Source organism: Delphinapterus leucas, chromosome 15, assembly GCF_059928025.1.
Source record: "Delphinapterus leucas isolate spDelLeu-1000000601 "Yukka" chromosome 15, BTC_Dleu_Yukka2, whole genome shotgun sequence".
NCBI lineage: Eukaryota > Metazoa > Chordata > Mammalia > Artiodactyla > Monodontidae > Delphinapterus > Delphinapterus leucas.
In genome coordinates this window covers 19,545,363-19,570,243 of record NC_143143.1, presented here as the reverse complement: position 1 = coordinate 19,570,243, position 24,881 = coordinate 19,545,363, and the positions used below count along the sequence as shown (strand labels likewise).

At 39.0% G+C, this 24,881-nt stretch overlaps 1 protein-coding gene across 5 annotated transcripts in view; it reads left to right on the top strand.

Annotated features, from left to right (window-relative positions):
* The first annotated feature begins 3,048 nt into the window (after positions 1 to 3,048).
* The window catches only part of TNRC6A (trinucleotide repeat containing adaptor 6A), a 97,206-nt gene continuing 75,373 nt past the window's right edge, over positions 3,049 to 24,881 (top strand). For 3 of the 5 annotated variants that reach the window (XM_089896010.1, XM_089896009.1, XM_089896007.1), the window contains exons 1-3: positions 3,050 to 3,219; positions 3,594 to 3,641; positions 3,751 to 3,810. In XM_089896010.1, the coding sequence (XP_089752136.1) occupies positions 3,215 to 3,219; positions 3,594 to 3,641; positions 3,751 to 3,810 (113 nt within the window). In that variant the 5' untranslated portion in view covers positions 3,050 to 3,214. Of the gene's footprint in view, positions 3,220 to 3,593; positions 3,642 to 3,750; positions 3,811 to 24,881 lie in introns of all 5 variants that reach the window. The other 2 variants (XM_089896008.1, XM_022588503.3) reach the window with 2 other exon arrangements.

Here is a 24,881-nt window from a genome sequence, read left to right as displayed (position 1 = left end):
TTATATCTTCTCAGCTTCCCTGGAGCTGGGAATTAGTTCCAGGGTTTCTCAACCTTGGGTGCTATTGGTATTTTGGTTCAGATACTCTCACGCTGGGGGGAGTGGGGCTGTGCTGTGCATTGTAGGATGTTTAGCAGAATCCCTGGCCTCTACCCACTAGGTACCAGTAGCATCCAGTTGTGACCATCAGAAACCAGAAATTGCTAAATCTTTGTGTGCGGGTTAGGGAGCCAAATTGCCCCAAATGAGAATCAATGATTTATTCAAACCTAAGAAAGTCTAATTTTTTAAAAAAAAATCAGTTAATCTTAACAGCTGTGTAAACGTTGATAAATATTACATTGCTTTATGCTTTTGTGGAAAACTATTCATAAACCTGGTATGAAAGCATACTGTTCTATATACACATGTTCATTTTTTTAACTCCTAAAGAAATGCTGTAATATAATTTTTAATGCTTTAAGTAGAAAGAACAATAAAAGAAAACAAACCCAAATATATGCATGGATGAATCGAACTTAGGGATATGGCAAGAAAAGCAAAGTCACTAGCATTTATTTGGTGCCCCCTACATTTTACACTTTGTAAACCAGATTTAAGAAAAATTTTTTTTACATGCTCATTGTATAAAAATGGAAAAAAAAAGCCAGATACATTAAAAGAAGGAAATTAAAAACTTAACTATATCATCAGTTAACATTTTGGTACATATGCTTTAGGACTTTCTGTGCATCCATTCATCCCCTTATGCATTAACTTATTACACATCTCCCTGACAGAGGACAGGAACTGGGCAGTCAAGGGAGGTTTTGTTTCTTTTTAATGGGAGAGATTTGGGCATGTTTTAAAGGCAATGAAAGGATCAGAGCAGTAGAAAGAGGAAAATGGGATGATCCGTAAAGTGAGGTTCCTGAGAAGGAATGGATTGCAAGCACAGAGTTGGAATCATCTTTAGATCAGGGGGGAGAAAGCGTTGTGAGGGACTTCCCTGGTGGCGCAGTGGTTAAGAATCCGCCTGCCAATGCAGGGGACACGGGTTTCAGCACTGGTCTGGGAAGATCCCACATGCCGCGGAGCAACTAAGCCCATGCGCCACAACTACTGAGCCTGCGTGCCACAACTACTGAAGCTCATGTGACTAGAGCCCGTGCTCTGCAACAAGAGAAGCCAACACAATGAGAAGCCTGCGCACGGTAACGAACAGTAGCCCCCCTCTCAGAACTAGAGAAAGCCCGTGCAGCTACGAGGATCCAGTGCAGCCAAAAAGAAAAAAAAGAGAAAGCGTTTTGAGAGGATGGAAAGAATACACACATATGCACACGAATATATGTATCTTATTGTATATACAGGTATGTATATTGCTGTATCTACCCGTAGGTATCTTGTATCTACATGTAGGTATATATTTTTACTTTATGTACACATATGTAGCTTACTGTCTTCATATATAAGTATCTTACTGTATCTACATGCTTTCACAGTGTGAGCTACTTAGGAACTTGCTTTTTTAGTTATTCTATTGTAACCATTTTCCGCTGTGCCATTACCCTTCCTCTCCAGCATTTTTATAGTATCCTAACGCGTGCAGTAGTTCAGTTTTTTTTTTTAAATAGATCTTTACTGGAGTGTAATTGCTTCACAATATTGTGTTAGTTTCTGTTGCCCAACAAAGCAAATCAGTCATATGCATACACATGTCCCCATATCCTCTCCCGCTTGAGCCTCCCTCCCATCCTCTTTATCCCACCCCTCTAGGTCATGGCAAAGCGAAGAGCCGATCTCCCTGTGCTATGCTGCCGCTTCCCAGCAGCCTACTATTTTACATTCGGTAGTGTATATATGTCGATGCTACTCTCACTTCACCCCAGCTTCACCCTCCCACCCCATGTCCTCAAGTCCATTTTCTATGTCTACCTCTTTAATCCTGAACTAGGTTCATCAGTACCATTTTTTTTTAAGATTCCATATATATGCATTAGCGTACGGTATTTGTTTTTCTCTTTCTGACTTACTCTGTATGATAGACTCTAGGTCCAACCACCTCACTACAAATAACTCAATTTTGTTTCTTTTTAAGGCTGAGTAATATTCCATTGTATATATGTGCCACATCTTCTTTATCCATTCATCTGTTGATGAACATTTAGGTTGGTTCCATGTCCTGGCTATTGTAAACAGTGCTGCTATGAACAACCACTATGGAGAACACTATGGAGGGTCCTTAAAAAAACTAAAAATAGAACTATCATATGACCCAGCAATGCCACTACTGGGCATATACCCGGAGAAAGCCATAATTCAAAAAGAGACATTTACCACAAAGTTCATTGCAGCATTATTTACAGGAGTTCAGTTTTTAAAGCCATGTCGTAATGTTGGACATTTTGGCCGTTCACAATTTTTCACCACCATCTACGCAGGACTTAATATCACGATGGTGACGTTATCTGTAGCTATCTAGGATTATTTTTTGAACAGAAGTTCATGCAAGTGGAATTGCTGAGTCAAATGGTCTGCAAAATTCGAAGGATAAAAATCGCTTTTAAACCTGTCATCCTCAGGTATGCATTCTTACCTCAGGAGGAGACAGAGAAGCAGAGAGGTTAAATAATTGGCCCAAGGTCAAAAATAATTAGAAGTGGCGGATTTCAAAAGCAGCGAGGAATCATCATGCTGCGGCTGGGGTAGAATTTGCGGTTTATGCGATTTTTTTTTTTTTCTGCTGTGTTTTGGTGGGGGAGGGGCCGGGCAGCAGGGAAGGAAACTTGTGTCGCAGCAAAGGAGGAGAGGGACTCAAGTCAGAATCCGAGGCGGCCGTGCCAAAAAAGGCTGGGCTCGGAGTTCGGCGGGCCCCCTGCCGCTGCGCGGGGCGCCTCGGAGGCTGTGATCCCCCCACCCCCGCAGGGAGGTCCAGCCGGGGGCCGCGCCGCGCCGGGGTGGTTGCCAAGGGCCTACCCAGTCTGCGGCTCTAGTTGCTAGGGCCTCCATCTTGAGGCCGGTGGCCGCGGCACCCCCGGAAGGGGTTGCCGAGTGGGGCATTCACTTCCGGTTTGGGGCCTGCAGCGGCGGCGGTGGCGGCGGCGGCGGCGGCAGCGGGTCGGTGTAGAAAATGGCGCTGGTGCAGCGGCTCGGGCTTCTCCCCGCGGCGCTACGGAGGGCTTGAGGCTCGCGAGCCTCACTCGCCGCGCCCCACTTGCTCGTGCACTTTACACACATGAGGTGAGTGGGGCGGGGGCCTCCCTCAGGGCGGGAGGAGCCTCGGGCGCTGCCGCAGGGCCCACGACTGCGGGCTGCAGCGGCGGCGCCGGGCGTCCCCGAGACCTCGGGCCTCGGCGCGAGGGAAACCGGCTGCGCTGCTGCGGAGGCCGGACGGGAGGCCCGGAGGGGCGGCGCTGCACGGCTGGGGCCAGGCCGGGGGCTGCGGCTCGCTCGCGACGCCTGACCGCAGTCGGGGTTGCAGCCCCGCAGCTTTGTGAGCCCCCCCGGGCTCCCCTCCCCCTCCCCATCCGGCCCCGGCGCGAGCCTCTGCTGCAGCAGCTCCGTTTTCATGCGCATCTCTCTCTCTCTTTCTCCCTTTTTCTTTTCTGTTCCAGAGAATTGGAAGCTAAAGCTACCAAAGACGCAGAAAGAAATCTTAGCAGGTAAGATGGGCGAGCTTACCGCCTCTCGACCTATTAATCTTGTATTTCCACTCTGGCTCGCCTTTGCTGGGTTTAGAAGTTACCCGGTGTCATTTTCTTTCGCACGCAGGGAGCGGACACGGAGAAGAGGCCGGAGGGAATACTGCATGGAGGGATTGCGGGGAGATGCGTAATTACGCGTGTGTTCCTTTCTTTGGGGGTGGGGGGAACACAGTGAAAAGCAATTCTTGTAAACTTAGTTAAAGCATTCTCCCCCTTTTAGAATTTAATTAGGGGACTTGTGCATTAATTACTATTTTAAATGGTTGCAGGCATTGTGTGACTCATGGTTGAGGCGGCCCTTATGGCGGGCTGTCAAACTGTTTTGGCTTCCCCGTTATTACTTTGAAACTCAAATTGTTGCCTTTATAAAAAGATACTATGTGTTCGCATTTTTTTTTTTTCCACACATTGTAGTCAGGCGGATTCTGTTGCACTGGAAACAGTGTTGCCCTTGAACTTTACCAAGCATAAACTGCGTTTTATTTTCTTTTGAAAATACATTTATATCTACGTTCGGTGTGTGCTCTTTTTATCAGCTGGTAAAATAATTAAAAATCTGTTCCAGTAAGTGGTTCTCATTCCTCTTGGACCTGAGTGCTTTTGCACTGGTAATTTAAATCTTCACCACAAAGGGGTTTTTTGGTTTTTTTAAACGATGCCTTTATGGAAATGTTGAGCTTTATTGAGCTGTAATTGCTTAAGCATCAGGGCATTGCACCGTATTTAACTCTTTTTCACATTCATTTTCTGTCTTACAGTCTTTTCCTTTCTTATTCGCCGTTTTCTTTTGCATCGTATTGGGACACTCAGAAACTTCTAGATTAACCTAATCAGTGAGCAGCTTTCTTTCACTTGAACAGAATAAAATAAAATTTCTCTATCTCAGGTCTTAATGTAGTTTGTGCTTGGTGATTATAAGTTTTATGTTCGTGTTGAGGTTCTTAATTAACATTCACAGTTCAAATCATCTGAATATTTTTCAGCATATGGAATCATTTCAAACTGCTAGTCTTTTGAGTTTTATAGATATTAATTTGTTAAAGTGATCATTAAAGAATCTGTTCAGTCGGTGAAGGATGGACGTCATCGTCTTACCAAACAAGAGATTTTCTGTTATTCAAAATAATTACAGGATCATTTAAAGGAAATTAAACCCGATGTCACTGACTAAATAACTGTTGGATATTTAAATAAGTTTTGTCAAAAGCTATTAAAGAAATGTTAAGATATGAAACCGTTAAATAAAACAGGTTGAATTTTTAAGGTGTAATGTCAGAAAGGAGCTTGGAGGTATCAGTCTGTTTCTCTTTTTTTGCTTTGTCAGGTAACTATATCAGTGTAATTCCTATGGAGGTTTTCTGGGACTATAAATTAAAAATTGTCTCTACCACAGGTATAATTTTTATATGCTATTACAGTTGGGTAGAACTTGGAGTCTGTATCATCTATGTATGAGAGTCTGAATCCCAGCTTTGGCACTTACAGTATGACCTTGACTCTTGGCAAATCACTTAGTCTCTCTGTTCCTAATCTATAAAACAAGAGGTTTGGGCCAGCTAGTTGCTAAGGTCTGTTAGGTCCCTAGGGTTTTATAAAAAGGAGTCAGGTGTTGTCCCTGGCCACAGAGAGCATGTGCAATCTAGGAGGAGAACTGTCATGGGTACATAAATAACTAATACAAGGTAGATGATGTAAGAGTCAAAAGAAGATACCATTCCATTCATATACTTAAGGCTGTTCAGTTGGTCAGAAGGAATGAAAAGGAAAAACAACAGGGCACTGTGTACTAAGGACCTTGTGAGACGGGAACATTTCCTAAAGGTTAAAAGTTTCCTGAGGTGGGAGAGAGATGATTAGGTGGGTAAATGCTTCCTTTCAACTCCATCCTTAGCTCTGTGCTTCCTTTTTCACAAATAAGGAGAGTATGTCTTTACCCATTTGTGCTCTCCCCAGGAAGGCATTATCCTGTATTCATTCAGTAAACATTTCTTGAGCATCTTATATGTTCCAAATGGAAGACTAGGCACTAGGGAGGGGAAGAATGGAAGTAGCTGAATTTATTGAGTGTTTTTTCTGTCTGCCTGGCACACTTTTCTGAAGGTCTTATATTGACTCATCTGATCCTGGAACACTGTGAGGTAGGTACTTTTACTGTTCCTGTTTTATAGGTGAAGACTTTGATGCACAAAGAGGTTAAGTAGCTTTCAGGAGGCCACACCACTGGTATGCTTTGGACTGTATTGTGTTGCTTCACAAGAGGCATGGTTCTTCACCTTGAAAAATTTGAAAAAATCTTTGGGGAGGCACAACCCACACATACAAGCAACACTTCTAGATCAGAATTTCTCAACCTGGGCACTGTTGACATTTTGACCAGATTATTGATTAGTGTGAATTCTGCCCTGTGCATTGTGGGATGTTCAGCAGCATCTACCAGAAATACTCAGATGTGACAATCAAAAATGTCTTCAGATACTGCCAGAGGTCCCCTGGAGGGAAAAATCACCCACACTGTTGTAGATCTTCATGTTTCACGAAGATAACCAAACATTTGGATTTTTAACGTTAAATCTTTAAATGTTAAATATCTTTTAATACCATGGAACTCCAAATTCCCATTGTATAGACCCCCTGTTTGGAAACTCTAGTCTCTGAATGAATGACAAAGTTACATTGCCATTCTCCCTTCCCTCTGCTAAACTGCAAACCCTCAAGACAGCATGCCAGGTAGCCGGTGCCAGTTAAACAAAATTGGCACAATAGATAAGTTTAGTTGCCCACACAAGGTAAACTATCTAATTTACTGTTGGCCATTAAAATTGTCACTTTTTGTCGGTATCCTGGGCATTCAAAAGAGAACTGTAATGTCTAGATGTGTGAGATCGCCATCGGAACTAAATTTTAAAGAATGGAATCAGTTTTGAAAGGCAGAGAAAAAGGCACTGTAGGAACAACAGCAGAAATGAAGGCACAAAGTCCAGAAAGTATAGGGAATTTTGAAATAGTAAGTAGTTCAGTTGGATTGGCATGTAAGGGTGGGGGCAGGTGTAGAGTTTCTTGAATATCAGGTTGAGGACTTTTTGCATAAATCTTACATTGTGGGAAGCTACTACGTGCTTTTAGGTAGGGTGGTGATAGGATAGAAGAATGATAACTAGTGATCTGGGCAAGAGGTGTGATGAAGACATGAATTAAAATGGTAGTAGAAAAGAGGGGAGAGTGTGAGATACTAAAGATGTGGAATATGGGGTTTGGCAGCTACTTAGTCTGTGATTAGTTGTGAGAGGAGTAAATACACGGGGTCTCTATCTTGGCTGAATGGGAGATTGACCCAGCCTCTGAACAGAATAGATGTGAGAACAGAAATAGGAGTTTGGAGAGATAAGATGGTAAGTTACAGTTTATAGTTGTAAAAAATCTCTTGTAACTCAACTTATCTAACTTAAAAAAATATATATATGTATCCAAAGTGATAGAATCATTGAATATTTAGATCTGGACCATGATCCCAGCCAATATTCTGATCCCTTCATTTTACAGATGAGAAAGCTATGGTCAAGGTTATAGTCTCTAACAAGTGACAGAGCTGGGATTCAAACAGGCCTTTTGACTCTCACTATAGGGTTCTTACAGCTAGGCAGCATTTTATTTTATATTGCACAATAGAAAAGAGATAACTTTGATTTCTCCTTTCTTTCTGAAAACATGAGAACAATTCCCTCAATATATTTTGTGACCATTTTACTAATTTACTGTAATATAGGGTGTGTTGTCTAAAGTAGAACTACATGCTTCCTGTTACGCTGATTTTTTTTCTCCCTAAACCAACCATTAAATGTCATCAAGAGAAGTCGTTAAAGATGCTGTGTACCATATAATGTAGCATCTAAGCTGGAACGTTTTTATCTGAGACACCTTTACTTGGGACATGCTAAATAAGAAAAGACTAGGGACAGCAGGAGTAAACCAGAGCATTAGGTCTTCCTAGATAAGGTGGACCCTGCTCTTGGAATTCACCGAACTTTATCTGGAAAAAAAAAAAAATCATCTTCTGATTTTGTTAATTCTGTTGCTTTCCTGTGATGTAGTTTGTAGGCCAGCAATTTCATATTAGTAGGTTTCTTTCTAGCTTTATTTGGCAGCTATGTGGTATATCAATTGGTAGAATAAATGAATCACAAACTGTAAGCTTAATTTTAAAATGTGTAACGACCCTCTGGAAGTTTTAAATATAAACATCATTAAAAAATCTGAGTACCATTCTGTAACTCTTGTGAGTTTTGGCATCTGAAGTAAGTGTGCAAGTATAAAATACAGTCCTTTACAGTTCTGTTTTATGACAACCTCAGAAGTATTGCCCGTAATTGGAAAGACTAAAATAGATATGGCTGTATATATTCTTGTCAGACTGACTTATGACGTCTCTCACTCAAAATCGAGAAAATGTCCTCTCATTTAAAAAATTTAAAAAATCATTCTGATCTTCAGCAAAGTAGCAAGAATAGTGCAACGAACACATGTATCTCCACCTAGGTTTACCAGTTACTAATATTTTGCCAAATTTGTTTTATCATGCCCTCTCACCCCTAAATAAGACAATATGTATCTCCCAAGAACAAGGGCATTCTACATAACAGCAGTCAAATTATCACAGTCGGGGAAGTTTAACTTTGTTATAGTACTATTTGGTCCATATTCAAATTTTTCCAGTTGTCCTAATAATGTCTTTTATTTATTTATTTATTTTTGGACTTTTTTTGGGGGGGTCGGGTAGCTATTTAATTTTTTTTAATTTATTTTATTTTTGGCTGCGTTGGGTCTTGGTTGTTGCGCGCAGGCTTTCTTTAGTTGCAGCGAGCCGGGGCTACTCTTCGTTGCGGTGCGCGGGCTCTAGGCGCGCGGGCTTCAGTAGTTGTGGTACACGGGCTCAGTAGTTGTGGCGTACGGGCTTAGTTGCTCTGCAGCATGTGGGATCTTCCCGGACCAGGGCTCGAACCCGTGTCCCCTGCGTTGGCAGGCGGATTCTTAACCACTGTGCCACCAGGAAAACCCCTAATAGTATCTTTTAAAATGTAGTTTGTTCTTTTCTCTCAGTTCCTTAATCCAGGGTTGCATTTAGTCATTTGTAATTTCCTTCCATCAGGAGCAGTTCCTTATGCATTTCTTCCCCTTTCATGACATGGACATTTTGGAATAGTCCAGACTAGTTGTTTTTGCAGGCTTCAGTTTGGATTTGTCTGGTTGTTTCTGTATGATTAGATTCAGGTTAAACCTTGTTGGCAGGAATATCACATAGGTGATGTGTTTGTTCTTAGTGCATCACATCAGGCTCTCTCCCTGACCCCTTTGAAGGAAGTTAGCTAAAAGTTTAACCAGTACTTTTACCTTTACACTAGCTCAGTGCTTCTTTCATTTTAGGATATGTCAAACAATTAGTTGAAACTGAGGTATAATTTTAAATAGTTGAAGTTACAATAATTACAAGTCTTTTTAAAATTGGCCAACTATAATGATTGCAGCTTTTTTGAAGGGTTATTCTGAAGGTAGCTCTTCCATTGTTAGACATAAAAGTTGCGTGTTTTTGGCTTTCACCAGTAGTAAACCGAACCCTGGTAAGAAAATGAAACATAGGACTGGGCTTGTGATATGCATTCTTCAAAAGAATACCCCAGTGAAGTTAGAGTGGCATTGTGCCACCAGAACAGGGTTTCTCATCCTGGATTCCACAGAGGGACCACAGGTGGTATGAGGTAGTTTGAAAAACTGAATGTGTGCTTTAAAAAAAAAAAGATGATCCTCAGCATTTATCAGATTTCAAAGGCTCATGGCTCTGCAAATATTAAGAAACATTGTGTTATAGGGGGGATGTTAGAGGAGCTGAATAATGTCAGTAAAAGGGAGATTTTAAGATTTAAAAGAGAGAAAGTAACATTCAACTAAGGCATAGTTTCTCTCAAAAAAAAAAACAAACCCAAAAGACCAACATGAAAATACAGTTGTCCCTCAGTATCTGAGGGGGATTGGTTCCAGAACCCGCACCCCAGCCCATAGCAAAATCCAAGGATGCTCGAATCCCTTATATAAAGTGGTATAGTATTTGCATATAACCTGTACACATTCGCCTGTGTACTTTAAATCATCTTTAGTTTACTTATAATACCTGATACAATGTAAATACTATGTAATAGTTGTAAATACAATGTAAATGTTATGTGAACAGTTACCCATGTATGGCAAATTCAGGTTATGCTTTTTGGAACTTTCTGGAATTTTTTTTGATCCTTGGTTGATTGAATCTGTGGATTTGGAACCCGGGATATGGAGGGCCAACTGTATAGTTTAAATGTCATATTAAAGTGGTCTTGCTTTTAAAATGAATTGCATACTCTGTGTGAGCTGGTTATGAAGCAGAAATCCTAGCATTTCTACTCTTATAACTAGGGAAAAGCATTTTGAATTTTAGGCAGTAGTATGTTGTGTGACCATGACTCAGCTGACTTCCCGTTTCAGATGGAATGTTCAAAACAGATTGAAACTTGATTAAGGAATTTTATACTTTGAACCTTACAAGATATTTTCTGCAAACAGCAATTGATTGGATTTTGTATAATAACAAACAAGATTAAACCAAGTCACTTGTTTTGCTATTCTTACTAGTGGTTTTGAGTCAGCCAGCATTTATTGAACAGCTTGCTGCAGTGATATTGAATATTTTTATAATTTTGACATCTGTGTTTTGTTGACTTGGGTCCCTTCTTTCTCTTATTCTTTTGGAGGATCCCCCGAAACACAAGGAAATAGTGCTGTGTGATGTGAAATATGCACTAATTTAAAATGTATTTTTAAGCATTACTTTGATAATTGACCATACAAAGGATGTCAGAGAAATATGTTTTACTTAATATTCTTCTTGTGAATCCCTAGGTGATGTGAGGCATATAAGTGAGAATCTTACCATGTAAAAATAGAAAGGGACATAAAATGTGCATTCTCTACACTGCTGCAGGTTAATCATGCTCAAGCCACAGTTCTGAGCCTGTCACTCACTATTTCTTAGAAACCTCTGCCGCCTCCCTAGTGACTCTGGAAGCCCAAACTCTTGTCTGTGCTAAGCTCATCTGTTTAGCTTTATCCCTTCTACCTTTTGCCCTGTCCTCAGTTCCTCCTTCTCTGAATGTCTCCTTCAATTTCTATCTCAATTTTTTTTTCTAACAGCTTTATTGAGATTAAATTCACATACCATAAAGTTCAGTCTTTTTTTTTTTTTTGCGGTACGTGGGCCTCTCACTGTTGTGGCCTCTCCCGTTGCGGAGCATGGGCTCCGGATGCGCAGGCTCAGCGGCCATGGCTCACGGGCCCAGCCGCTCCGCGGCATGTGGGATCCTCCCGGACCCGGGCACGAACCCGTGTCCCCTGCATCGGCAGGTGGACTCTCAACCACTGCGCCACCAGGGAAGCCCTAAAGTTCACTCTTTTAAAGTACATGATTCAGTGGTTTAGTATATTTACAGAATTGTGCAATCATCACAACTACCTAATTACAGAACATTTTTTTATCCCCCCCCAAAAAAAAAAACCCATACCCGTTAGCAATCACTCCCCATTCACTCCATCCCCTGGCAACCACTAATCTATACTCTGTATGGATTTGCCTATTCTGGACATTTCATATAAATAGAATCGTATAATATGTGGCCTTTTGTCTTGCTTGTTTCACTTAGCATGTTTTCACAGTTTATACATGTTGTAGCGCGTACTTAATTCTTTTTATGGGCAAAAAATATTCCATTGTATAGCTGTACCACATTTTGTTTATCCATTCATCAGTTGATGGGCATTAAGGTTGCTTTCACTTTTGGGCTATTATGAATAGTGATACTGTGAACATTCATGTGCAAGTGTTTGTGTGGACGTACATTTTCAGTTCTCCTGGGTATGTACTTTGGGGTGGAATTGCTGGGCATATGGTAATTCTATGTTTAACTTTTTGAGAAACTGCCAAACTATTTCCAAAGCAGCTGCATCCATTTCACACTTCCACCAGCGGTGTATGAGTATTCCATCTTCTCCACATCCTCACCCACACTTGTTATTGTTCTTTTTGATTATAGTCATTTTAGTGGATGTGAAGTGATATCTTATTGTGGTTTTGATTTGCATTTCCCTAATGACTGATAATGCTGAGCATCCTGTCACGTGCTTACTCGCCATTTGTGTGTTTGATTTGGAGAAATGTCTATTCACATCCTCTGCCCATTTTACAGTTGGTTATATTTTTATTGTTGAGTTGTAAGAGTTCTTTATATGTTCTAGATACAAGTCCTTTATTAGATACATGATTTACAAATATTTTCTCCTATTCTGTGGGTTGCCTTTTCACTTTCTTGATGTCCTTTGAAGCACAAAAATTTAAAATTTTGGTATGGCCAATTTGCTGTCTTAACCATTTTTGAGTGTACATTTCAGTGACATTAGCACATTCACAGTGTTGTGCAACTGTCACTACCAGTGACTCTTTTCATCTTGCAAAACTGAGACTCTACCTATTAAACAATGACTCCCCATTCTCTCCTCCCCTCTACCCTTGGGAAGCACCATTCTACTTTCTGTTTCTATGAATTTGACTGTTATAGGAACCTCTTGAGTGGTTCCTAGAACCACTCGTAATATTTGTCCTTTTGTGACTGGCTTATTTCACTTAGCATAATATTCTCAACGTTCATACATGTTTTAGAACATTAGCCAGTTGATTTTTGTATGTTGATCCTGTATCCTGCAGCTGTGCTGAACCCGTTTTGTGTGTGTGTGTGTGTGTGTGTGTGTGTGTGTATTCCTTAGGACTTCTATACATAGGACCATATTAACTGTGAATAAAGATAAGTTTTATAATTTCCTTTCCAATCTTGGTGCCTTTTGTTTCTTTTTCTTGCCTAATTTTCCTGACCAGAACCTATAGTAAAATGTTGAATAGGAATGGCAAGAGTGAATATCCTTGTCTTGTTTCTAATCTTAGAGGAAGAGCATTCAGTCTTAACCATTAAGTATAATGTGAACTGTGGGCTTTCTGTAGATGGCCTTTATCAAATTAAGGAAGTTTCCTTCTATTCCTAGTTTGAATGTTTTTATCTTGTCATGAAAGGGTGTTGGATTTTGTCAAATGCTTTTTCTGTGTCTGTTGAGGTCACGTTGGTTTATGCTTTGTTCTGTTAATGTTGTATTACATTGATTTTCATATGTTAAACCAACTTTGCATTCCTGGGATAAATTCTTCTTGGGCAAGACATATAGTCCTTATTATCTGTTGCTAGATTCGATTTATTAGTCTTCTGTTAAGGATTTTTGAGTCTGTGGTCACAAGGGTTATTGATCTGTAGTTTTCCTTTCTTGTGATATCTTTGTCTTTTGGTACCAGGTATGGTCTGGTTTGGAATCTAGAATCTGGGGTCTTGAGCTGTTTGGTTTGGCATCTGCCTCATTCTGCATTGTGCATTAATAATTGTTTTTATATATCCAGTTCCATTTTTTCTTTTTAATTTTTTCCCACTTTATTAGGTATGATTAACAAAATTAATTCCATTTTCTTTTCCCCCCAGCAGTTAGTGCATTGCCCGTGTATGTGTGTGTGTTTTATTGAGATATAATTGACATCTAACTTTGTGCAAGTTTAAGGTGTACCGCTTGCTGCTTTGAGATATTTATATGCATGTTTACTCTTGAACAACATGGGTTTGAACTGTGTGGATTTTTATATGTAGATTTTCCCCCCCCACTAAATACATATTACAGTACTACATGATCTGTGGTTGGTTGAATCAGTAGATGTGGAACTGTGGGTTTGGAGGGCCAACTGTAAAGTTATATGCAGATTTTTGACTGCATGTGGTCAGTGCCTCTAACCCCTGCCTTGCTCAAGGGTCTACCGTATTACAATATGATTACCACTGAAGCATTAGCTAACATCTCTATCATGTCACATAATTATCATTTCTTTTTCGTGGTGAGAACATTTAAAATCCAGTCTCTGAGCAACTTTGAAGCATATAACATAGTATTGTTGACTGTAATCACTATTCTGTACATTAGATTTCCAGAACTTATTCTCCTTAGTTTCAGGAGTTGCAGGTTTGTACTATTTAACAACATCTCCTCAATTCTCCTATCCCCTAGCCCCTGCAAGTTCAGGTTTTTTAGAGTCCACATATAAGTGATAATCATATAGTATTTGTCCTTCTCTGTCTGACTTATTTTACTCAGCATAATGCCCTTAAGGTTCGTCCGTGTTGTTGCAAATGGCAGAATTTTCTTCTTTCTCGAGGCTGAATATTATTCCTTTGTATGTGTATACAACACCTTCTTCATTCATTGATGGACACTTAGGTTGTTTCTATATCTTGTGAATAATGCTGCAATAAACATGGGAGTGCATATATCTTTCTGATATCCTGTTTTCATTTCTCTTGGATATATACCCAGAAGTGGGATTGCTGGGCCATTAGTAGTTGTATTTTTAGTTTTTTAAGGAACCTCCATACTGTTTTCCATAGTGGCTGCACCAATTTACATTCCCACCAGCAGTGCACAATGGTTCCCTTTTCTCCATGTCCTCACCAACACTTGCTACACTTGTTACCTCTTGTCTTCTTGATGACAGCCATTCTAAGAGGTGTGTCAATTCCATTTTCTACTGTATGCTCTCCTTTCTTTGGTCGCAGTCTTCTTTGTGTCCTAACTTTAGTTTAGTGCCATATTTTGTACCTAGTTTCTTGTAGCTAATGTTTAGTGTACACTTATGTGCATCTCTTAAGCACTTCGTCTGCATTACCTAATTTAATCTTCACAACAACCCTCTGAGGGAGGTACAGTTTAAGACCTCTTATAAACAAGGAGACGGAGGCTTTAGAGAAATTAAACAAGTTGCTTACACAAGTCGGTAGTGGAGTTGAGATTTAAGCCCACATCTCTTTGGGATCAGAGCCAGAGCTCTTAACCTCATGCTGTGCTGCCCAGGAAATGCTTGTTTGAATAGATTGGATTTAAACTGGCCCTTAAAGAAGTAGAATGTGGGTAGAAGAGAGTGAAAAGAGTGCATGTTTGGTGGTGGATGGGGTTAGAGTGTTAGTAACAGCAGGGAAGAAGGAATTGGTATTAAATTGGAGTACTAATATAAGTAGAACTGCTTTTTGTCCCCAGAACAGTAATTAGTTCTATTTGGAAGAGTAAGATTAACATCTGAAATAATTAGAAAATGAGCATTGTTTAATTAGAGGTCAAGGGTGAGTTTTATATGAGTTGGAAAGAATTATGAAGGAACTAGTAATTGCTAAGCCTCAAAAGGGGAGTAGATTTAGGAGCGTAGTTTAGCAAACCGGATTTGGGGTCAGCCTTTACCATTGTCTTACACTGTACAGGTCATTTAGAGCTTCCAATCCTTGGTTTCTTTTAGTGTCAAATGGCAATAACATAAATTCTGTGTTTTGGCATTGTGGTTCAAAATGGATGATCTCTTCAGAGCACCTTGTAAACTGTACGGTGCTCCTGTTGCTACGGTGGGGGGTTTCAGTTCTTTTAAAATTCTAATATCACTATCCCCGACCTGCGCTTTTTATTTGAAAATAATTTCAGTCTGAGAGAAATTTTACTAGACAAAAAATTCCTGAATAGCCTCCATCTGTGTTCCTCAAATGGTGATATTTAACCACCTTTGCTTTCTCATTCTCTTTTTACATGCATAATGGTTTTTTTCGTGAACCATTTGAGAGTAACTTAGAGACGTGATGTCCCTTTACCCCTAAAAACTTAAATATTTATTTCCTAACATACTCAGCCATAAAAAAAGAATGAAATAATGCCATTTGCAGCAACATGGGTGGACCTGTGTTGCTGCAAACATAGATTATCATACTAAGTGAAGTTAAGTCAGAGAAAGACAAACATTATATGATATCGCTTATATATGTAATTTAAAAAAATAATACACATCAAGTCATTTACAAAACAAACAGACTCAGACATAGAAAACAAACCTGTGGTTACTGAAGGGGAGGGGAGGGAGGGATAAATTAGGGATTTGGGATTAGCAGATACACACTACTATTTATAAAATAACAAGGACCTGCTGTATAGCACAGGGAACTATATTCAATATCTTATAGTAACCTATAATGGAAAAGAATCTGAAAAAGAATGTTAGTGTGTGTTTGTGTATAAACTGAATCACTGCTGGACACCTGAAACATTGTAAATCAACTGTATTTCAATTTAAAAATAAATATTTCCTAAATTCAAAGACATTTTCTTAGTAACTACAGTGCCATTATCAAAATTGGAAGAGTATTATTCAGTACAATCTTAATAGCAAATCTGCAGATCTTACTCAAACTTTGCCAGTTGTCTCAGTAATAACTTTTAGAGCAAATTAAAAAAAAAAAAACAACTTCTTTCTGGTCAGAGATTCAATCTAGGATACAGGCTGCATTTCGTTTTCAAGTTTGTTTAGTCACCAGTATTCTGGAACAGTTTCTCAGTCTGTCTGTGTTTTTGAAGACCTTGATATTTTTTAAAGAGTACAGGTTAGTTATTTGGTAGAATGTCCCTCAATCTATATTTGTCTGATGTTTCCTCTTGATTAGATTTACATTATGTGTTTTTGGCAGGAACAGCACAGGACTGATGTTGTTTTGCTTATTGCCTCATATAAGGAGGTGCATCATGTCCATTTATCTCATTATTGGCGATGGTAACTTAAACTACTTGGGTAAGTTGAATACCAACTACCTGGTGTATGTCAGGTTTCACCACTGTAAAGTTAGTACTTTCTCTTTGTAATTAATAATTATATTGTTGGGAGTACTTTGAAACTATGTAAATATATTATTTCTCATCAAGATTCTTGCCTGAGTCAATAGATTGCTAAATGGTGATTTTCTAAGTCCATTATTTTTGCTACATTAGTTGACATTCTACTGTATGATCTGTCCCTTTACCCTGTTAATTCATCCATTTATTCATATTAGTAGGGACTCATGGATTCTTCATTTATTCAGTGGGTTGTAATCCTTTACTAGCATTATTTTATTGCTTAGTTTATGAGGCCAGTAGAAGCCCCCTTCAAGCTCAACCTCCTACTTTTTGAAGAGATCTAGACTATGTATCATCTGTATCTTCACTGATACCTCATCATGTCCTATTTTCTTATTTTCTCTTCATTCTTAAGAGGAAGATATGCTGACTTCACTACCTGCCTGTGCTTCACTACCTGCCTATGCTTTATGGTTCAAAATCAAATGCTATCTAGAAATACACAGTGTTGCCGCCATCCTGTCTTTTGTCCTCTTTTCTCCACATATTTCTATCACAAATAGGTATTTTTATTAGTTTCTGTATGTGTGTGCTTCTAGAATTCCTTTACGCAAATACGAGCACATGGGGGATATATATTCCTATCTCTTCCCCACTTTTAACACAAAAGATAGTATACTGAACCTTAGTTTTTTCCCCAGTTAACTATATACCTTTCAGATCCTTTCGTATCAGAATATGGAGGCCTTCCTTATCTGTTTTACAGCAGTATAGTTTTTCCATTTTATGGATGTATCAGTTTTATTTAACTACTTTAGCATTTGCAGGTATAAACTACCTGTGACTGTAAACAAGCTTCTCTTGTGTTACCCCATCTATTATCACCCTCTCTGATACCTTTATTCCTTAACCCCTTTTCTACTTCCAAATAAGTACTAGTCTTCCTTATTTAAAAAAAAAACAACTTCAGTTTTATCCTGGTTTTTTTTTTTTTCATATCATGGCTAAATTTTTGAAAATCTGATCATGCTTAACCTCTTTTGCAACAGTTTGGTTTCCATCTTTACTATCTGGTGAAATTATAGCTTTGAAGGTTACCAGTGACTTCCTGTTGTGGTGCTAGACTGGCTTTGGTGCTTAATTTAGGCATAGGAGGACAAGAAGGAGGAAAAAAGAAGAGGCTGACAAGCAGATAGGAAAAGGAGAAGCAGGAAGGCTGGGAGAAAACAATAAATTGTAAGAGAAAAAGTAGGTGAACAACATTTTTTGGCAGAAGATGTGAAATTATTTTCAAAACTAGCTTGTAACATACAGTTGGCTTCTGTGTGAAGGTGAGCTGGCTTATGGTAGGTTGAGACTGATAGGCTAGTTGGGCCCTATGGAAAGTAGCCCCCTATTTTCTATAATCATTTCTAACAGCAGAGCCTCCATTTAAAAATTTTTGCTTTCTATAATCTGGAGTTGTCATTATCTTGTCTCTCTTTTGTCATTCTTATATATATATATATATATATATATATATATATATATATTTATATATATATTTTTTTTTGTGGTACGTGGGCCTCTCACTGCTGTGGCCTCTCCCGTTACAGAGCACAGGCTCCGGATGCGCAGGCCCAGCGGCCATGGCCCATGGGCCCAGCCGCTCCGCGGCACGTGGGATCCTCCCAGACCAGGGCACGAACCCGCGCCCCCTGCATTGGCAGGCGGACTCTCAACCACTGCGTCACAAGGGAAGCCCCATTCTTAATAATACTGTCAACTATTCCAATTTCTTGTGATTATCTTGGATTTATTCTTTGCTATTCATTTCCACTTGCCACCATCATGGTTCAGGACATAACACTTTTACTTGGATTACTGCAACAGTCTTCTCACCCTATTGAGCAAATTTATTTCCTACTTTTACCCAGTGCTTTTCCTCCCTTTTCTATCCCAGTCAACACTGGACCCTGAAATTGCCATGCTAACAGTTCTCCATGCTTTGCTGGTGTCCATGCCCTTTTGTGCTCCCTTGCTTGAAAAAGCCCACCTCTCTTTAGAAATCCTGCCTCTTCTTTAAGACCCAGATCAACTTCTTACTGCTCCATGAAGCTTTGCTTAGCTGTGACAGCTCATATGCATGTCTTATTTTCCTGAACTTGCTTATGGCCTCTACCAAATGATTTCTTGTTTCCATATTGCGGGTGTGTTCAGTTGTTGTTCCTACAAAATTGTAGTTTAAAACCATGTATTCTACTTGGGTTCTCCCAGTACACAGCAGACTGCTTGACGTTAGGAATCCCCAGGCACATTCTTATTGATTTATTGATTAAACATTTTGTAGGTTATTATTAAATGATTTTGGATACAGAGTCAGATCATCCAGGTACCTTGAGGGTCCGCTTCCTTGCTATCCTGTGGATGTGTACTTTTTTTAATGGGATTTTGTTTTTGTTTTTCTAACAAATGATATAATGATCTGGACCGTGACATTTTTTCAGCTCAGCAGTGTGTCTTAGAGATCTTTTCTGTAAGGCCACATTTGTTCAGGGGGTTCCCCAAGACCACCCTCGGGTTTGATGATTCACTAGGAAGGCTCACAGGATTCACCATATAGTCATACTCATGGCTGTGAATCATTACAGTGAAAGTATACAAAGCAAAATCCATAAAGGGAAAAGGCACATTGGACAAAATCCAGAGGAAACTAGGTAGGTATAAGCTCCCAAGATTCCTGTCCCTGTGATGTCACACAGGATGTGCTTAATTTCTCTAGCATCAAATTATGATAACATATGTAAACCTGTCTACCAGGAAAGCTGGTTAGAAATTCAGTGCCTAGGGGTTTTTTTAGGGGCTGGTTATGTAGGTACCCTCTGCCTAACGTGTACCAAAATTCCCAACTGCCATAAGAAAAGTAGGCTTTCAGCAAAACTATACTGTTCGTACTAAGCTTACCCATATCAGTTAGGGGTTGGTGGGAACCTCCCTGAAATCCAAGTTCCTTGACACCAGCCAGTGGCCAACCTTGCAGTCCTTTCTTAGGATCACAGTCTCAAACCTTCTGTGTTAATAACTCCTTTCTGCACACCATGGAAATCTATAACTCCCCTCCTTTTTTTTTTAAACTAATGCGTAGTATTTCATGGTATGAGTACATTATGATTTGTTTAATTTTTCCCTATTGATTGGCTTTTAGGCTATTATTTTGCAGTATCTATTTTTGTACATTTCCCTTTGTAGAGGCTTAGATTGAAATTGATGGGTCATAAACATAGTGACATTTAAAAGTTTAATATTGATAGATATTTCTAAGTTGCTCACCAGAGGTCCTTGCTAGTCCATATCCAACAGCAGTTTACAGGAGTATCCTTTGGAAGTGATTGTTTTTAATGATACTTGTGTTGGGAATGTAGGGAAAACTGACCAAGCATCAGGAAGAGCAGTTCCAGGATGGGCTTTCTAGATCCCAGATCTATCTTGCTGCCATTATGGACGCTTGCCTTACCCATTCTCTTCCTGTTCCTAAGACACTTGGTTCACACAGTTATCTGCTTCATCTATCTCTGATCTCCCACCTTGTTGCCTTTAATCATTTGGTTGGAGGCTTGTGATCATTTTTGTCTTTTATTATGGAAAATTTCAAACATACACAAAAATAGAACAGAATAAAGAACTTTCACGTACCTATTACCCAGTTTCAGCAATTGTCAACATTTTGTCAATCTTGTTTCATTTTTCTGTTTTCCTTTTTTGGGAAGATGGGGTGGGGACTGGAGTAGTAAAAGCAAATCGTAGATGATGTTTTTAAAAAACATTTTTTTGGTACTAATTTTCAAAAATAATGCATGTTCACCATAACATTTTCCATGGGGATATGCTTTTTAAAAAACATAACAATTTCCCCAAACAGTTGGTTCAGTTGTGAGGTTACTCTGGTGTCCTAGTTCAGGAGGGTATTTCCTCATGTCTTTCCTTAAATTTGTATAAAGTTATACAAATATACAAACAGACAACTTTTAAAAAATATGGGCTAACACTGTTCACAGTTCTGCAAATTGCTTTTTTTTCATTTAACAATGTTAGGGACATTCCTTCAAATCAATAAACAGATCAACTTTTTTTCAATCCAATATGCTATGCTATTATAAAGCCATTTCTTTATTGATGGACATTCAGTTTTTCTGCTTTTCAGCCCTTGTGAACCCTGCAGTGAACCTTCATACGCATATGGCCTTGTGTACTAGTGCTTTATTTCTGTAAGACACATTCTGAAGCATGGGGTGGCTGGATAGATTATGTCTTCCTTCCTTCCTTCATTCCTGCCTCCCCCCCCCCCCCCCCCCCCACGCAGTATCTTAGTTCCCCAGCCAGGGATTGAACCAGTGGCCCCTGTCGTGGAAGTGCGGATTCTTACCCACTGGACCGCCAGGGAATTCTCAGATTATGTGTAACTTTAATTTTTAAAACTGTTACCACAATACTTTCCAAAAGGTTATAGTAGTTTTCTACCAGTAATATAAGCAAGAACCTCTTAACTTTCATTTTTGCCAGCACTGGATATTATTATTCTTGAACATTTTTGCCAGTGAAATTAGTATAAAAAAATAGTGTAGCATTATAGTTTTTTGCCTTTATTAGAAAGAAAACTCAGCAATTTATTTAAAAAAATAATATATTGAATTGGCTTTATACTAGGAAATGCAAAGCTTGGTTCAATACTAGAAAATCCATCGATAGAGTTAATCATATCAGTGATCAAAAGACAAAAATTCTGTAACCATTTCAATAGATACAAAAAAGAAATCTAAGAGAATATAGCATGCATTCATGACTGGATCTCCGAGCAAACCAGAAACAGAACAGCCTTTTACTTTTTAAATAGTAAAATTTAATATTAATACTGGAAAATTTTTAATATTTAAGTTTTTGAATACTTACATAGCTCAGAAACTAAAATACTGTATGAAAAGGTTTATACAGTGAGATCTCCCTTCCTCTCGGGCCCCAAATGCTTAGTTCCTTCTGCTTCCTCCCCCACAATTACTATTAGTTTCTTAGGTGTTCTTTTAGAGTCATTTTAGACACATACAGATGAATATGAATACATAGGCTCTCTCACTTTATACACAAATGGTAGAATACTATGTACTCTGTCATGCACCTTGCATTTTTCATGAGTGTTTTTTTTAAAAAGACAGGCATTTTTGCTCACTTCTGATAGCTTTTTAGCTACTCTCCTACTTCTCTTTCTTCTTAAAACAAACAAAAAAACCCCACAAAACGATTGAACTCCTCAAGTATGGACTTTACAACTATTCACTGGTTGTGGTCTAGTTGTTTCTCCCACATTGTCCTCCCACAAACATTCACAAAATAAAAAATACTGAAATTGCTGTCTTAAATATCACCAATGCCTGGTCCCCTCTTGTTAAAACCAGTGGTTGTTTAGTCTTTGTCTTTGAGTCTTTTGCAGTTCTTGCTCCTGATTATACACCCCATGGTTTTTGGAACTCCAGTACTTTGTATTTCCTGTAGTATATTGTTCTTAAGTGTTCTTATAAAAGGTGGAAGGAAATAAGAAAAGGATTGTGGAGGCACACAGTCTGGAGAAAAGATAAAAGTGAGAAGATCTATCACTTAACCTATCGAAAGGAAAAGGATTATTCTCTATGGCTTCTGAAAAGAGAGCTAGTACTTTGGGAGGTATTATGGTGTAGGGGAAAGGAAGGACCATGACTTTGAGAACCAAGATTTGAATCCTTACTCCACTGTATACTAGCCGTATGACCTTGGACAAGTCGCTTAACCTTTCTGAGCTTCAGTTTCTTCATCTATAGAAGGGAAACCTGTCCCTATCGTTTTAAAAAAGTGACAAATGGGAAAATATATTTAAACTGCCCAGCATAGTCACTGTAACATTTTAATCACTCAGAGGTTTGTTCTCATTCCTAGATCCAGAACTTGCATATTTGAGATATTTTGCTACTAACTTTCAAGGGATGAATGATTGCTGACTGGAATGTCGTCTTTGTGGAGCATGTGCAACTTAGCATGTACAACATGGACAACTTAGACCTATCAGATCCATCGACCCTTATTCCTTTTGATAGATATGGTGAAAGATAGAATCAAATATCTTACATGACTCTCTACTAGCATTTAAATTCTGAAAGTCGAAGTGTTTAGGTATATTTATATATTTTTTTCCATTGGCTTTCTGAAGGAGATGTGGGAAAAGTGTGGTTAGTTGGTGGTGATGACAGTATTGAAGAAGAGAACTTTTTTCTCTTATGCTTCTGGTATCAACTGATACTATAATATTTCCTTGAGGAAATATGGTTCATCTTTTAAGTACTAAAGAGACCATTTTTGGTCAGGAAAACATTTGCTAATGTCATCAAAAAGTCTTCAAAATGAAGTTTGAGAAGGGAGAAAAAAATTCCGGTTAAATAGTAAAGGAACATCCCATAGAGTAAAATTATAGTGATGTAGAACAAGGTTAGAAGAGGACTTGTCTGTAATTCACAGGCAAACACAAAGAACAAATGCTAAAGATTGCTGAGTTTCTGCATAATAAGTGACCCTAAATATCTTGACAAAAGTAGAGTGAATACAGTCTTAGAGATGCCACTGAGAATTGGTGAGAGGGGTTCCTGACTAGGCATTCGAGTTGCTTACTCAAATGTGTTAAGTAAGCATTCTTCATTTAAACCTTACAGAAATGCTAGGAAGTAGGTGCATACGGTAATTTATCCCCAGTTTTAATGAAGAAACTGAGGCTGAAGGAGTTTAAGTATTTGGAGCTAGTAAACAGCTTTGGTTGAGTAACATGACAATGATGTAACTTTTTTGTTTACGAATTTATTCTTTCTCTCACATGCTATGGCTATCCCAGCCTTGGCTTCCAGGATTACAGTGAGTGAGCTTGCTCAGTCTCATTACCTCCCTCACACAGAATGCTAGAGAATGAGTCATGATTACAGTTGGCTTGAATCTGTTTTGCTACTCTATTAGCCACACGACAGTGCTGCTTTGAACAAAATGGAATGAAATACAGCAACAGTTATCCTCTTCTTCCAACTTCTGATTTTAGCAGTTGTATAGTTAACTTTACTAAATTATCATCAATTTACATAATGTCACTCATTTTGTTTTTCATGGTCTCCCTGCGTCTTCTCTCAGTTTCTTCCATCAGCAAAGCCAACTTAAGTTTTGTGTAATCTCAATGGAGTGCACCTATAGCACCCCTTCTAGTTTTGTATGTATTTGTCTGTGTTTCTCATTTTATCTTCTACTGCATCCCCACTGCCATATGCATTCCAGCCTTAATGAATTATTTACAATTTCCCAAGTGTCTAGTTCATGTCCCTTGAACCTTCTCTGCCTGGTATTCATAATGTCCCCCCTGGAAAGCTTCCTCAGGGCAGAGTTAGGTACTTTTTCTTTGTGTATTGATTTTCTTTAAGTATCTCATGATTTTTGGTTGTCTGTTGATATTATGAATGAAGGTTTAGGTTCTAGACTCTAGGGTAATTAATGTAGGTAACTTGAGTATGTTTCCTCCATCTTTGTGTAGATTTCATTACCCAGTAGTCCCCTACCTTGAAAGGGTTGGGGGGATGCTGATGGGGAGCCCTGTGTATGTGAAGGGTGTTGATTGTTTTTTTGGATTTAAATGCATTTGCTACCTGTGGCCATGTAGCCATATAGGAATGGAAAGTGGATGGAAAGAGCTGAGTAGTTGTGGCCTTTGTATTCCTATGCAGTCTTTGCTCTGTGCCTGTTTTGCTCAACCAGCTCTAATCTTGGAGCCTCTCTGGAGCTCTACCACAGGATGGCACATTTAAGCCGTTTAAGACTTGTCTTGTGTTTATTCTTAGGTTGCAGCTTCCTTTGCTCTTGTATATTCATCAGCTCTGAATAGATTTAGTACCCTTTTCCCTGTCATTTCAGTGAGGGAGAGTAGAAAGGAGGAGACAAATACACTTGCCCATTCATTTTGAAATCCCGAGCCAGAGGTTCTGTTGACAAATTTGAACATTTCTGATTTTAAGAATTGAAACAAACTTACTTACATTAGTGCATTATGGATTGTTTCCCAAGTATTGATAGAATAGTTTAGAATGTTTATAGGATATGAAATTAGTATAATGCTAAAATACAAATCATCTATTTATGAATAAGTTGTGTTCTAAAAATAGGTATAAAGCTTTTTAGAGCAAGGAGAGCTGAAGATACCCCAGATACCTGGTCAGGAGAGGATTGTGGGGAAGGTTCCAGGCATTGCCATTAGCTACTAATTGATAATTGGGGCCAGAAGCAAGGTAACTCTGCTCATGAGATGTTGTTTACATGCTAGAATTGGAGGAAGTTGCTTGTTTCCCAGTGTAAAATTTGCTAACTTTAGGTTGT